The following is a 15,169-nucleotide window of genomic DNA, read 5'->3' as shown; positions in this document are numbered from 1 at the left end:
CCCCCAGAGTCCTTGCGTCCCCGTCCGTCAAGGACGCGAAGAACGATGAAGCCCTGGCCAAGGAGGCTCAGGCGGTGTTGTCGTACGCCAATCTGTCCCTCTGTGCCCTGTCCAGGTCGTTGGCAGCCGACGCGTCAGAGGACCAGCGCATTCTTGCCCTGCCCCTCCAACAGTCTCTGCAACACGCCAGTGATCTGGCCGCGAAGCAGGCTGCTAACGCGGTGCTTAAGCGCTGGGACCTGCTTATTGAGGGGTTAAGCATGGTCCGTGCCCCGTTTTTGCAGGGGGCGTTAAGGACCGCCCCGTTGGGCGGCCCTTTCCTATTCAACGACTCAATCCCGGACAGCTTTCACGCCATTGGTTCAAGCTCGACGACTGGCTGCTTCGTTACCAGGCTCTTTGCCGTCTGGGAAAGCAGGTTCCTGCTTCAGATAACCAGGCGAGCGGGGTGGCTCGTAAATTTAGACAAGTCTGAGCTGGATCCATCTCAGGACTATGTCTTCGTGGGTGTGCGCTTTCGCACACAAGAGGGCCTCATGTCCCCCCCCGCTGGACCGGATTCTCAAGATCCGATCGCTGGTCGGGGTATTTCGCCATCAAGACAGCCTCTCAGCTCGACAGTTTCTGTCCCTGCTTGGCCTGCTCAATTCGGCGGCGGACCAGGTTCCTCCTTGCCGCCTGTACATGCGCCCCTTCCAGCTTCTCCTCCTCTCGAGTTGGCGTCCCTATTCGGACCCTCTCAATCGTCAAATTTCGATCCCGAATTCTCTCCTGGTGGAGGTCTGGAGGTTCTGGAGGTCCGAGACGGAGCTCCTCCGTGGATTGCAGCTCAGTCCTTTGTCCCCTCTGATGTCCCTGTTTACAAACGCCTCCCTCTATGGCTGGGGCGCCCATCTGAACGAAGGGGACCTGACCACCAAGGGCACGTGGTCAGCGGAGGATTCGTACCTCTGGATCAATATTCTCGAGGTGCAGGCTGTAATCCTGGCGGTGAGGACCTTCACGTCTCGGTTTAGGGGTCACGGGGTTTCTCTCTTCTCCAACAATTCGACAGTGGTCGCTTATATCCGGGGACAAGGGGGGACGAGGTCCAACACTTTGTGTCGCCTCACTTGGGAGCTCCTGCAGCTTTGTCGCCGCTTGGACATTCAGCTCCTCCCTGTCTCATCCCAGGCAAGAGAAACATCCTTGCCGACGCCCTTTCCAGGGCGGACCGTCTGGTCCAGACGGAATGGACACTTCACCGCGAAGTGGTGTCCCGCCTGGCGGGGATGTGGGACGCCCCAGTTGTGGACTTGTTCGTGACTCGGCTAAACAAGAGATTTGATCTGTATTATTCGTCTCTTCCAGACGAGGAGGCCTTGGGGGTGGACAGCCTGTCGACCTCCTGGGACGCCCTGAATGCTTATGCATTCCCGCCAACCCCTCTGTTGCTTCCGATACTAAACAAAGTGGCCAGTTCTCGGGTCAGAGTTTGTCTGATAGCCCCGTGCTGGCCGAACCTGGCTTGGTTCCCGGTCCTGCTGGAGCTCCTGACGGACCACCCCCGCCGTCTACCTGGGTGGGACCGTCTGTTGTATCACCCGATCGGCCGGGTCTATCATCAAGACCCTTCTTTCTACAGGCTTCACGCCTGGAGACTATCGGGTGTTTCCTCCTAGAGAAAGGCTTTTCAGAAGACATTATCCGTAAAGTCGCTCAGCCTCAGAGACTGTCTACCCTTGCTTCATACGACAGCAAGTGGGATGTCTTTTGAGACTGGTGAAGGGAGCACAGAGTTTCTCCGGTCGCTCCCTCTCTTCCCAACTTCCTCGATTTCTTAGATTTCTTATTCTCAGTCCAGAATTTGTCCCAGGTTTTCCTGCTAAGAACCAGGTGCCGCACACCTTCAGGCGCCCGGTTTTCATCCCCTCCTTGTCTGCTACGGTCTCTAGAGATCTCCCAGACAGAACTCTCTGCCCGGTTCGGGCATTGAAGTTCTATGTTGATAAGACCAAAAGACCTGCCGTTCGCCTCGCCTTGGCAGAAAGCGCCTCTTTGTGTCTTATCGAGAGGGGTTTACTAGGGAGATAGCCGCTGCTACGGTCGCTAGATGGTTAGTGGCCACCATCCGGCTCCCCTATTCTATGTCTCTCGTTTCTCCAGAGCTTCGCCGTCTGGGCGCCATAACGGCCAAAGAGATTCGTGCCATCTCTACTTCTTGGGCCGAGTATAAGGGAATGGCGCTAAGCGAGGTTTTAGATGCGGCTACGTGGAGTTCCCACTCCACCTCCTACCAGTATTATATGCGCGGTTGTTCCGCGTTAACAGACGGTATGCTGTCTCTCAGTCCAATTGTTGCAGCTCAGCACGTGTTCTAGGTGTTTCCCTGCCTAATCCACTCGTCGAATTTCTCCCTCTCCCGGTGTCTTCGTCCCCCCCTGAGTCTCAGAGAAGGGGGGGGGGGGGCGGTCATAGATATTTGTCTGGGCTGTCATGCCCACACATTCGCCCTGTCCGGGTATCTTGGGTTAAGCCCCCTAAGATTCTTGGGGATTTATTCCGTGGGTCCCCTTTTTGGGGTTCCCCCTATTTTAAATCGCAGCATCTCTTGTAATTCCACAGCGTACGAAATGTGCTGAGCGTTTACCATGTGAGGTAATTCCCCCTTTTCTAGGAGGGGTGGGGTTCCCAGTTTGGCTCGCCTTTGTTTTTTCTCAAAGGGTCTTTTGGCCATTAGCCCGGGTTGCCCCCATGCTTATTTTTCTGGGTTCCCTTGGTCTCACCCGTTGGGTTCTGCTATGCGGCTCTGGAGACAGTTCACTTCACTACATGGTAAGTCACCATTTACCCACCTTCCAGAGTTGTTGGTATTCGATGCAAAAGTCTCACCTGGGTAGAGTATGAACGACATAAAATTCCCATTTCCTTTGGAAATGTCATTTTATTAGTTCATACCTACCCACCTGGGTAGAGTATGAACGACATAAAATTTCCATTTTCTTTGGAAATGTCATTTTATTAGTTCATACCTACCCAGGTCAGACAACCCGCCCTGGCTGTCCCCACAGCAACTGGACTTACTCTGGCGCTCGAGTAATAAGTACTGAGTAATGGCGGCTTTCACGAGGCAGTGGCTGTATTGGGGCGCCGCCTAGGTGTAGCTACGTGAACTAGCTAATCATTTTTCTATTATAAATAGATTAATTTTTCCTCGGGTGTGTCCGATAAGAGTACACATGCAAAAGTCTGACCTGGGTAGGTATGAACTAATGAAATGACATTTCCAAAGGAAATGGAAAATCTGAAATTTTGATATGGTATTCCGGACAATCGAAAAGTAAATGGTGAAATATAAACTATTTTCCAGCCAACTGGCAAATATGTTTCTGGATAAAGCTACCCGCATGTAGACTCTTCAGCATCTGGGCCAAGCCTGCCCACTTCAACAGGTGATGGGCATTTAAACCAGTAGACCGTGCCCCCTCTAGTCCAGGAGTGGGGTACGGAGAATCTTTTAGTTTAGCGAACAACCAGAATTTATCTCACCACATATTATGTGAACCGCTCTGTCAAAATGAGGCTGTAGGGTGAAATTCTTGAAAATGAGGTATCGGTACTGGCTTATTCTGCACAGCGTTAGCTTTAAAAGGATGTCTGATACCTGAGGATCTCTTGAGGATTGGCTGAGATATGGAAGTCAGAATATATCACTCTCTGAAGTAAAAAGTTGAGAAAAATTAGTCGGAAAATGGGTTATTTATGGGTAAAGTATTTGAAGATTTAGTGGCCTAGAAACACCTCTAGACATGACCCAGGAAAGTCATCGAATCATTTTTCCAAAAAAAAATTGTTTTGTCTCTTTTCCCTATATGCGACTTCCGCCTCCTTTTGACAGAGCAGGTCACATATATAAATGGCCTTCCTACGTGCTTTCTCGTTGACTCCAGATCACACACCACAATTTTGTCTTCCAAGGCCTACTTCAAAAGTCCAAAGCGCTAACGACCACTCCTCGAAAGAGTAAAGATGTACACCGGTCCAACTGTTAAAACCCAAAGAAGAGGATGTTACAATACCCAAAGGCACAGTAATTGGATATGCATTTCCCGCTTAAAAAATCGATTATGATGTTCCCCTGCCTCCAACGTTCACAACTGTCAATCATGCTTCATCAAAGGTTTCTTTCAGTCTACTCCAGGAACTAGGGTTAACAAGAGAGGAGAGGAACAAAACCGTACATCTGTCAGAGATGGGTTGTCTCGTGGAATGATGCCGGATTCTTATAGCCCCTGCAGCTGAAATTAGGACTGGCTGGTGGATAAAATTTCCAGTCAATGTCATGCTGAAGACATTCGTCCGATATCACTTTTTGATTCCACTTAATCGAACATTCATGCAATTCTCTTTCCACACCAACGAAATTGGTGCTATTGTCTCTACAGATAATTGGGGGATTTCTGTGACGTGCCATAAACTGATGCAATGCCATAGTGAACGAATCAGTGTCCAGACTGTTCGCCATCTCAATGTGAATTGCCTCAGGTGCCATAAAAATTAAACAAACAACCGTTGCTCTTCTCAGTTTTGCGAACTTCTTAACAGACATAAGCCTAAAATAATCTATTCCTGTTGCATGGAATGGGGGTGCGTCTCCACGGACGCAGACTTTTGGAAGATGTCCCATTTTTGTAGTCCTGAATGTGACCAAATATACACCTACTGGTCACAATGTGAATTGAAACGCGTGCATTCACAATCCAGTACCGCCACATCAGGAAACCAAATCCTCATGATGATTTCGCCTATGAGCCTGTAGGGTCATCATGTGTGTGATGCTAGACTTCTTACCCAAAGTGATAGGATACTTCACATAGTTAGCGACGTCAGACTTTCCTATGTGCCCACGCGACCATAGCATCCCATTCTCATCTATGATTGGGGAAAGCTTCCGAATGATACTTTGGCACAATATAGGCCTACCAGTTTTCAAGACACCAAGTTCGATGGGAAATTGCCCTGCCTGAGATAACTTGCACAGACGATTTTCTGCTCTAGTCTTTTCCTCAAAAGCAATTGGACCATACTTCCGATCTGTTTTGCCAAACAACAGTTACAACAAATCGCAGGACATGTGCCACTGATCTCCAAAGCTTGTTCCAGGAAGAAATCCTATCAACATCAATCAAGCCCTTGACAGCATCATTGCCAACAACAACATCATTGTAACCCGACTAGTCTCTATCGTTTCCTGATGCATGCGCTGGCTGCTCAGGCCATACGTCTTGAGGCCAACTTTACTACCTACAATCAGACGAAGTTGCCTCTGCAGGTAATCCACGACTTCCGTTGTCTGCTACATTCAACGGCCTGACACGTGGTGCCACTGATCAGGATTACTATGATCCCAAATCTCTGCTATTCTACTGCCAATAAAAGTCGGATGCTGACCTGTTGTACATCCAATCCATGGAATTACCTTGGAACTATCAGACCAATAGTGCACTTCACTAATCTTGTTAGTACTCTCCTTGAGCACAGCTTGACTTAGATGCAGAGCAGCTTGAAGCTCATGCTTTGGAATGTATAAAGGTTTGGCTAGTTCAACCCGACATTTACCAATCACAAATCTATAGCCAACCTTGTCTTCCGAATACTGAAACTTGTAGAATGCGATGGCCTAGAATGCCTTTTCAGATGCACCATAACACGAAGCTGCACTGAAGTGCACTTCTCTTCAAGGTGACGATAGAACCTAGGGCCCTGTCATGATTTTAGTGATTCAACACCATCCAACCAATCAGCGATAGCCTTACGATCATTTTCAGAAACCTCATCCCAACCGAGTTTTGTTACGCCATAATTCCTGCATCAAAAGTTTTGGGAACAATGTGACCGGGGCCTATCAATCACAGGGGGTCAAATATGCAAGCGATAGTGCTGAAAATCTGACGTGGTGTGTTGTGAGTCATTTTACGGGACTTGATGTCTGGTATCAAAACATACACAAATAGTATTTATTGAACATATACGTGATGTTCGATGCAGTCACTCACCAACAATTCAAACAATATCGTTGCAATTTAGACAGGCTTCAAACAGGTGCAAAACACTAAATTTTATTTGCCACATCTGTTATAAATTACATCTTGTGCCAGACAACAGATAGTGAATCGACTTACGGTCTTGTGATGCGCTATTAAAAACTGTAGTTTCAAGTATTGGTCATGTATCAACCCCAATTATAGCTGGCATCACTTGATGATAATGCAATGTTCCATGAGAAATGCTGCTATCAATAGCTATTCAATGTTGTGACTTTAACTAGAGATATCATAATAGTGATAATAATAATTTATTGAATTAAAAGTGCAACATTAATGAAAATACATTTTCTATGCACTGTACATAAAATATAGACAAGGAGATAAAAGAGACTAATCAAAACTATTTATAAAAAGATGTGTTTTCAGTTTTTTCTTAAAAATGGGTGTCTCTGTGAGGCAGCGCATTTCTTCCGTCAGGGAGTTCCACAGTCTGGGGGCCACTGCCCACAGGGATCGGACACCATATTGCACTTTGGTACGAGGAATGGCAAGGAGCCAGGGGTCCGTGGTCGACCGAAAACCGGGGGGAGTAAGCCCGCAGACTGAGGAACTCCTGTAAATATGACGGACTGGTTTCCTTATGCAGGGCATTATGTGCCACCAGTAGGATTTTGTAATGGATGCGCTGCCTCACAGGCAGCCAGTGCAATGTTTTTAAAACAGGAGTTATGTGCTCCCTCTCCTGGTTCCTGTGAGAAGTCTCACAGCAGAGTTCTGAGCCCTCTGCAGGCGGGAGATCTCACAGTCAGGCAAACCCAGGAGAAGGGAGTTTTGAAAATCTAAGCGAGTGGTAATAAGTGCGTTAATCACACGGGCACATGTTTTGTAAGTTAAGAACCTTCGAACTTTTGCCAACCTAGAAATCTGGAAATAGACTGATTTGACAACACTGGATACCTGTGGAGACATGCTAAGGTGTGTATCAAATTGAGCCCCCAGGTTTCTCACCTGGCTAGAGGCTTGAACCGAGGCAGCACCAATCTGGATGGTAGGGAGTGGCTGCAACTTCGACATCCTTTGTTTAGAAGCAATGATTATGAATTCTGTTTTCTCATCATTGGCCTTTAGGTGGTTGGGTGCAAGCCACCCCCTTACATCACGCACGCAGTCCTCAGCCTTAGATATGGCCGCCAGCAGCCCTGTTTGTGAGGTCTCAAACGTTGTGTACAGTTGTACATCATCGGCGAAGCCGTGTCGCATCATGTCATGTCTTTCTAAGACTGCACCGTGTGGCTGGATATAGAGAGAAAATAAGAGAGGGCCTAGAACTGAACCCTGTGGCACACCGCAGACGAGGGGTTTGGCGGCAGACTTCTTGCCATTGATGACAACAGTCTGTGTGCATAGTGAAAGATAAGACTCGCACCACTCGAGAGCCTTACCAGTGACACCAAGACCGCGAATTCTTGAAAACAAGACCCCATGGTCAATGGTGTCAAAGGCGGTGGACATGTCAAGCAGTATCAGTATGACCCCACGGCCAGAATCCAGGGCCCTGTCGATGTCAGCCTTTCTCTTCAGGAGAGCGGTCTCCGTACTATGACCAGCTCTATATGTCGACTGGAGGGGGTCGACCGAGTCACTTGCATTCAGGAAACGTACCAGCTGCTGGGCGATGACCTTCTCAATAACCTTCTCAATGATGGGAAGATTCGAGACCGGACGATAGTTCCTTAGTACGTCCCGGTCGAGACTAGGCTTCTTGAGAAGGGGGGTAACCAGACTTGTCTTCAAACAGTCCGGTACAATTCCTGATGCAATCGACTCATTTACACATTTCAAGTGAAGAGGCCAGTAACTTTTAAAATATTTTATTTTTAGGTAATGTTAGTTAAACTAGTATAAAAAACTCAAATGTATCATTTTTGGTACATTAAGGGTTAACATTGTATCTAAATTAGATAGATTTATTTATACCATATTTATATGGTATAGGTGCTTTTAGAAATCGTCTGATTTCAATCATTTAAGATTTTGGAATTTTTTGCACAATTTTTGTGGTCAAGGCATGTTGAAATTGGAGGAAAAGACTAGAAAAAGTCAAGGACAACATTCCCAAATATAAATTACTTGTTTATTGCATTTTAAGTTATAGTAGATAATTATCTCCCCGCCTTCCGAAAAAAGAGGGGACATATTGTTTTACCGTCCGCCGTTAGTCCAATGCCGCAAGTAGGTCAGGCGCGCAAAAATATTCTGCCGCGATAATCTCCTGATTTTTAACTTGAAATCCATGTCAATGTTGCCATGTTTCCACAGAGGCACTGCATACAGCTTGGCCTAGCGAAGGCCTACGTGTATACCCAACGCAATTAGCACTTGTCAATATTTCACCCAACTTTTGCTTAATTATTGCTCACATAATATTAAGTAGGGGACATTTTACACTACAGTCCCCATACACTAAGAGCTTAGAGTCAAAATAGACAGTTTAAATCTTCTTGGGAAAAAATTCTTCACTCGCGAAAATATTCTGCCGCGAATAATATGTCCATCGTGAGGCGTTCGCGAAAATTAGATGCCGTGGATATTTTCCATTCTACAGTATCAACTGCACACAGCAACTGAACACGTTTGAGTGATCAACACTACGACTTGCTCGAAGCAGGGGTACACTAACTGATCGGCAAAGCCGCGGCGCTTCATCAAAAGATGAGAACCAGGCGAGATCGACAAAAATCCCTTGCTTTTATAGCTCTAAATTTGTTATTCTTCAGTCATTTTCAAAATTTAAAAGAGCTATTTGTGATAGAGGTATATTTGCTGGCGAACTGTCTCCCATCTTTTATTTCTATAGCGGGGAGGAAATATTCCCGAGATACACAAACTGAACGGCTAATCCCTCATAATCCCTAGGCAATCTTGATAAAATGGACCATGGAAAAGGGCTAAAACGGGGGTCCTTACGGAAAAAGAATCAAGGGCAGAGAAACGTAATGCGTTAGTCCGTCCAAAAGTGATATCTCCTCCTAGACCGTTCAACGGAGCAACTTGAAACTTTGGTAAATGTTTGGTACTCCTCCCGAGATGTGCACAACACCCTTAAAATTTCGATTCAACTCCGTCTCTTGCCACCAGGGGCGATATGCGAAAACAAACGAAGTGCGATATCTCGCTTATTTGTGATTCGTTTTCGATAACAAAATTATGGTAGGTACTCCTTGCTAGGATACATCACATATCCTACAGGTTTTTGATTTCACCTACTTTTGCACAGTGAAATAAGTCTGGCGCATGCCAGACTGCAATGGTCATTTTTATCACAAAAGTCTCCCGCAGCCAGAAGTTCTTCACTTATTAGTCTGGCGCATGCAAGACCTTCTTTGTACGAGACGTTTTCCAGCACGATGTATGTTGGCAGAAGCAACACTGCGCAAGATTACCTCGAGCAAGGGCTAATAATAGATTTTGCATTTGAACATACCTTCCTCATGGAGTTTTCCCAGAATAGTCCATAATGCGCAAAGCTCGGAACGGCATGGTTCTTCTATTGCAAATATAGAGCATTTTTAATTATAATGAAATGGCCAGGGCCATTGTGCTCACCTCATGTGGAGGAAAGATGGATAAAGAGCATGGTATTGTGTCATGTAGTGTTAGGTTTGATGTAGGTCCAAGCAATTACAATTTCCCCAAAATGGCCAATTTACAGTACATTCGACCTCTGTGACCTTGAAAAGTAGGTCAAATCAAAGAAGACCCGGGTGACACATTGAATGGTTGTTAGAATTAGATGTACCTATGATATAAAATTGGTGCCAATCGGGCAAGTCATTACTAGGAATAATGGCATTTTGAAGAATTTAGGATTTGGCCCCCTCCCTGGAGGCCAAACGGCAAATCAGATCGTACCAAACTTCGGTACCTGAGATAACCTGACCAAGGGGTACATGTGTACTTAATTTGTGATCAATAGTCATTGCAGTTAAGAAACGTGCCATAGTTACGGCCTGACGGCGAATTTACACCATTTGACCTCTGTGACCTTGACAAGAAGGTCAAATTAAAAACCTGTGTGACATATACTGTATGGTGGTTAGATGTACCCATGATATCAAATTGGTGGCAATCGGGCAAGAAGTTAAGGAATAATCACATTTTTAAGCTTTTGGGATTTTTGCCCCCTGGTGGTCAAGTGGTGAATCATATTGGACCAAACTTCGGTCCCTGAGATCACCTGACTAAGGGGTAAATGTGTACCCAAATTTGGTATCAATAGTCATTGCAGTTTAGAAACGTGCCATCGTTACATCCTAACGGCCAATTTACACCATTTGACCTCTGTGACCTTGAAAAGGAGGTCAAATCAAAAACCCGGAGGATATATGATGCACCTTTGCTAGAAGTACCTACCATATTTTTTTCAAAATTTCCCGACTACTATTAAGGGAGATATTGCATATTTTCACTTTTAACGTTTGGCCCCCCTGGTGGCCAAACCATGAAACGAATCGGACAGAAACTTGGTCTCCAATGTGTCATTACATAAGGGTACATGTGTACCAAGTTTCAACTCAATAGCTTTAACAGTTACGAAACGTGCCCTGCTAACGGACGACGGACGACGACGACGACGGACGACGGACGTCACACGGTATGGCATAAGCTCACCTCTGCTAAGAGGTGAGCTAAAAAGTATAAGCCTACGTCACAGTGTCTCTGTAATGGTAATTTCTATCACAGTAGTCTCGCGCAGCCAGACCTTCTTCACTTATTAGTCTGGCACAAGCCAGGTGTTCTTTGTACTAAACGTTTTCCACCACAATGTATCTGGCCTGAAGAGGACTGAACAAGATTGCCTCGAGCTGGAGCTAAGAATAGATTATGCTAATGAGCATACTTCCTCATGGAATTTTCCCAGAATGGCGCATATCGCGCGAAGCTACTTAGCCTAATACCATTAGGCCCCGCGTGGTGGCGCTGAGGTGGCCGCTGTAATCAAGAGAGTGAGTGGTTGAGTCACTCTAGAAGCTACTTGGTCAAAACAAAGGACCTTATCAAAATTACTTACATTTTCGCATTGCTACAATGAAAGACCTAAATCGGGAACAAACCACACAACGATTTCCTCGTATTAAATACGTTTTAATTTTCACACTCTATGTTTTGCACTGAAATGTGCTTTGACAGGAGTAAACAAAAAATTGACATGTACAAGATTTTATATGTGCAGCAACAGTATTGGGACGGTGACGCAAAGTAGTCACGTTGTTTTCATTGACGTGCTGTGTTGGCCAGTTTGTTGACGTAGCACAGCTTCTTTTTAGCTCGGCTGACTAAGTCAGCCGAGCTTGTCAAATAAGTTGTTCAGTGGCGTCCGTCTGTCCATCTATCCATCCATCCATCCATCCATCCATCCTTCCGTCCGTTAAACCCATGGTGCACATTTTGTAACCGTAAGACCTAGAGACTTCAATTTTGGATTTCTGGATACTTCTGGTCAAACTCTACTTTCAAAACAAAATTTGTCGCCATTCGACCTACTTCCTGCGAGCGAGAGTGCATGAAGGAAACTGGCCTATATCGGCCTAGGAGCAGCAGAATTAGTCGAAATATGCTCTAATATTAAGATAAAATTCTTGAAAATCTATTTTATTGAGAAAAAGTTCAAAATTTTAACAGGAGAGGGCGCTACCTGCCTTTTAATTATTTCTGCCGATTCAAATTCCCGCCCGATGACGTCAGCCATCAATGAAGTCTCCTATTTGCCAGTTCTCAAAACATGGCAGCTACACAACAAAAGCAGTAGCTCCAGGAATAAATCACTGTTCACTTCAGCTTCGTAATCGATTGTACCCCCACTTTATTGTGTTTTGTGTGGTGTTCCTATTCAATCAACGATGTAAGGCCTTATTATGTTGGTTTTAATTGAGAAGGTGCATTATAAGCGGCGTACGAAATACCGAAGCGGAGACAAAATGGCGGCATGTTGTTTACGCTATGTGCAATAATCTTGGAGCTCAATGACACTCAAGTACCCAATTTTCTGCTTAAAAAGTAGTCTGGTAGGCGATATTATCACTAGTTCGTTTCAGTGGTAGTCATAAGGTCTTTAGGGACTAAATTCAGAAATTAGTTCTTGAATATTTGCCGACATTTCTGTGAAAACGATATCGGAAGTGCATGCTCTGTTCGCGATGACATCGCCGATGTATTTTGAAGTAGAGAATTCCCACAGTATGTGCAGTGAATCGGCATGATTCTGTTCGCCTATTATGTTTTAGTTCTACGATTCTTTCATGAGTAAAAAGTAGACATTCTAAGCAATACAATAATGTCACTCCCATAAAAATTGATTGGAAATTGAGGGAGCTACGGCATTCTCTTCGGCAACTGGCGCTGGCAGCGCTGAAAAAATACATTGCATACTGTACAATACCAAATGGCACATTTTAAAAAGCGCTCATTGGACAACGTAGGGAATCACCAGAAATGACGTCATCGCTGGTCTAAATAGAAAACTACGGTGGGGCAGTAGAGCACAAGAAAAGGTTTAGCATTAACTTCGTCATGCAAGCTTCAGCAACAAAACGATTTCTCATGAATGATTTATTTGATCATCATCAGCTTGTTTCCCCTGATAGATAAAAAAATGATTTACAATTTCCATCAAAGTTTTCTATTTTGTGTATAGTCACATGTTATTTAACTGGCAAGGAGCCAAGCAGTTTTGAATATTCGCGGGAAAATACTTCGCACTTGTAAACGAGGCTATGACAATGAGTATCCTCATTCATGGCATAAACTTCATGTTTCGGTAAATAGTTTCATACGATGATTTCACCCGAAATATGGTCAGGATTGAGGAATGAACAGTGGCATAATTATGTCAACCAAAAACATTGGTACCGTAGTGAACGCAAAAGGATATCAAATACCATGGAGCATGCCATTTTCATGCATAATGAACTAAACACCGGGAAGATATTAATGATATTAACTCAGCTGAGCGCCAGGCCCTTGGGCCTCTTGTTTTGTTTTTTTTAGCTCACCTCTTAGCAGAGGTGAGCTTATCCCATACCGTGGCGTCCGTCGTCCGTCGTCATCGTCGTCGTCGTCCGTCGTCCGTTAGCAGGGCACATTTCGTAACTGTTAGAGCTATTGAGTTGAAACTTGGTACACATGTACCCTTATGTAATGACACCTTGGAGACCAAGTTTCGGTCCGATTCGTTTCATGGTTTGGCCACCAGGGGGCCAAACGTTAAAAGTGAAAATATGCAATATCTCCCTTAATAGTAGTCGGGAAATTTTGAAAAAAATATGGTAGGTACTTCTAGCAAAGGTGCATCATATATCCTCCGGGTTTTTGATTTGACCTCCTTTTCAAGGTCACAGAGGTCAAAGTTTGCTGATTCACTGAACAGTAGCATGTTTCCTATCTTTTTTAGCTAGAAGGTTTTAAACCAGTGTGGACATGTATCTGGGGATTCTCTATTCCACCCCTAAAATTTCGGCCGTTCGGACATCAAATATGGCCGCCAGGCAGCCATCTTGAAAAATAAACACAGTACTATTACTCCGAAACTAATGATAGGATTGCAACCAAATTTGATCTGGATGTATATCTATGTACTATCTACTAAATCCTTGATTTTTTATCAAATGTGATAGCCAATATGGGTGCCAGGCGGGCATCTTGAAAAATTCTTAGTTTGGCCACCCGGGGGCCAAATTTAATGTCCAAAGTTAAAATGTTTGATTGCTCGTTTAATAGTGGTCTCATTTTCTTAAAATTTTTATGGTAGGTACTCCTAGCAAGGATTCATCACATATCGTACGGGTTTTTGATTTGACCTACTTTTCAAGGTCACAGAGGTCAAATGGTGTAAATTGGCCGTTAGGATGTAACGATGGCACGTTTCTAAACTGCAATGACTATTGATCCCAAATTTGGTACACATTTACCCCTTAGTCAGGTGATCTCAGGGACCGAAGTTTGGTCTAATATGATTCACCACTTGACCACCAGGGGGCAAAATCAAAAAATCTTAAAAATGTGATTATTCCTTAACTTCTTGCCCGATTGCCACCAATTTGATATCATGGGTACATCTAACCGCCATACAGTATATGTCACACAGGTTTTTAATTTGACCTTCTTGTCAAGGTCACAGAGGTCAAATGCCGTAAATTGGCCGTCAGGCCGTAACTATGGCACGTTTCTTAACTGCAATGACTATTGATCACAAATTAAGTACACATGTACCCCTTGGTCAGGTGATCTCAGGTACTGAAGTTTGGTGCGATCTGATTTGCCGTTTGGCCTCCAGGGAAGGGGTCAAATCCTAAATTCTTCAAAATGCCATTATTCTTAGTAATTACTTGCCCGATTGGCACCAATTTTATATCATAGGTACATCTAATTCTAACAACCATTCAATGTGTCACCCGGGTCTTCTTTGATTTGACCTACTTTTCAAGGTCACAGAGGTCGAATGTACTGTAAATTGGCCATTTTGGGGAAATTGTAATTGCTTGGACCTACATCAAACCTAACACTACATTACACAATACCATGATCTTTATCCATCTTTCCTCCACATGAGGTGAGCACAATGGCCCTGGCCATTTCATTCTACAATGAAAGACCTAATACTGAAACCACAAGTCTGTTGATTAAGAGAGACTGGCATCATACCTAGTCTCTCTATAATCATAGTCAACAGACACCACTATACCTCACACTCAGAAACCACAAACGCCCACCCCTTCCTGCTACCTTAATACTTCTGGATTAGAATTTGGTGTTGTCAATTACTGTAACCTCCCAATTGGAACTAGAGGATAGCTGCATTCTTGACCCATCACAGTTATGATTGTGTTCCTGAATCCATCACAGGCCAGCCAGTTAATGCACTTCTGTATTGTTTTCTTTCCAGGACAATGAATTTTTAGAAGTGGAAGTCAAATATGGAATCCTTCAGGTGAATATTTTTTTTCCCCACTTATACTCCAAAAAGTTTTCTGTGTGAGGGGTAAAACTCCAACTTATACTGTTAAGAGATGTATAATTAGGGCCAAGAAAATGTATGGAGTTAACAGTACCAGTTGTTGCAGTAGATATCAGGGCTGTATTTACGT

General features: G+C 44.5%; 1 protein-coding gene across 12 annotated transcripts in view; it reads left to right on the top strand.

Annotated features, from left to right (window-relative positions):
• Positions 1-15,169, top strand: part of LOC135486098 (SCY1-like protein 2) — a 333,434-nt gene that overhangs the window by 64,533 nt on the left and 253,732 nt on the right. For all 12 annotated transcript variants that reach the window (XR_010446666.1, XM_064768609.1, XM_064768617.1 and 9 more), the window contains exon 5: positions 14,968-15,012. Coding sequence is in view for 11 of the 12 variants with exons in the window: in XM_064768609.1 (XP_064624679.1) it covers positions 14,968-15,012 (45 nt within the window). In the remaining variant the exon portion in view is untranslated. The remainder of the gene's footprint in view (positions 1-14,967; positions 15,013-15,169) is intronic.

Source organism: Lineus longissimus, chromosome 4 (genome assembly GCF_910592395.1).
Source record: "Lineus longissimus chromosome 4, tnLinLong1.2, whole genome shotgun sequence".
Taxonomy (NCBI): domain Eukaryota; kingdom Metazoa; phylum Nemertea; class Pilidiophora; order Heteronemertea; family Lineidae; genus Lineus; species Lineus longissimus.
The sequence above is the reverse complement of the archived record's forward strand: the minus strand, read 5'-3'. Positions and strand labels throughout refer to the sequence as shown.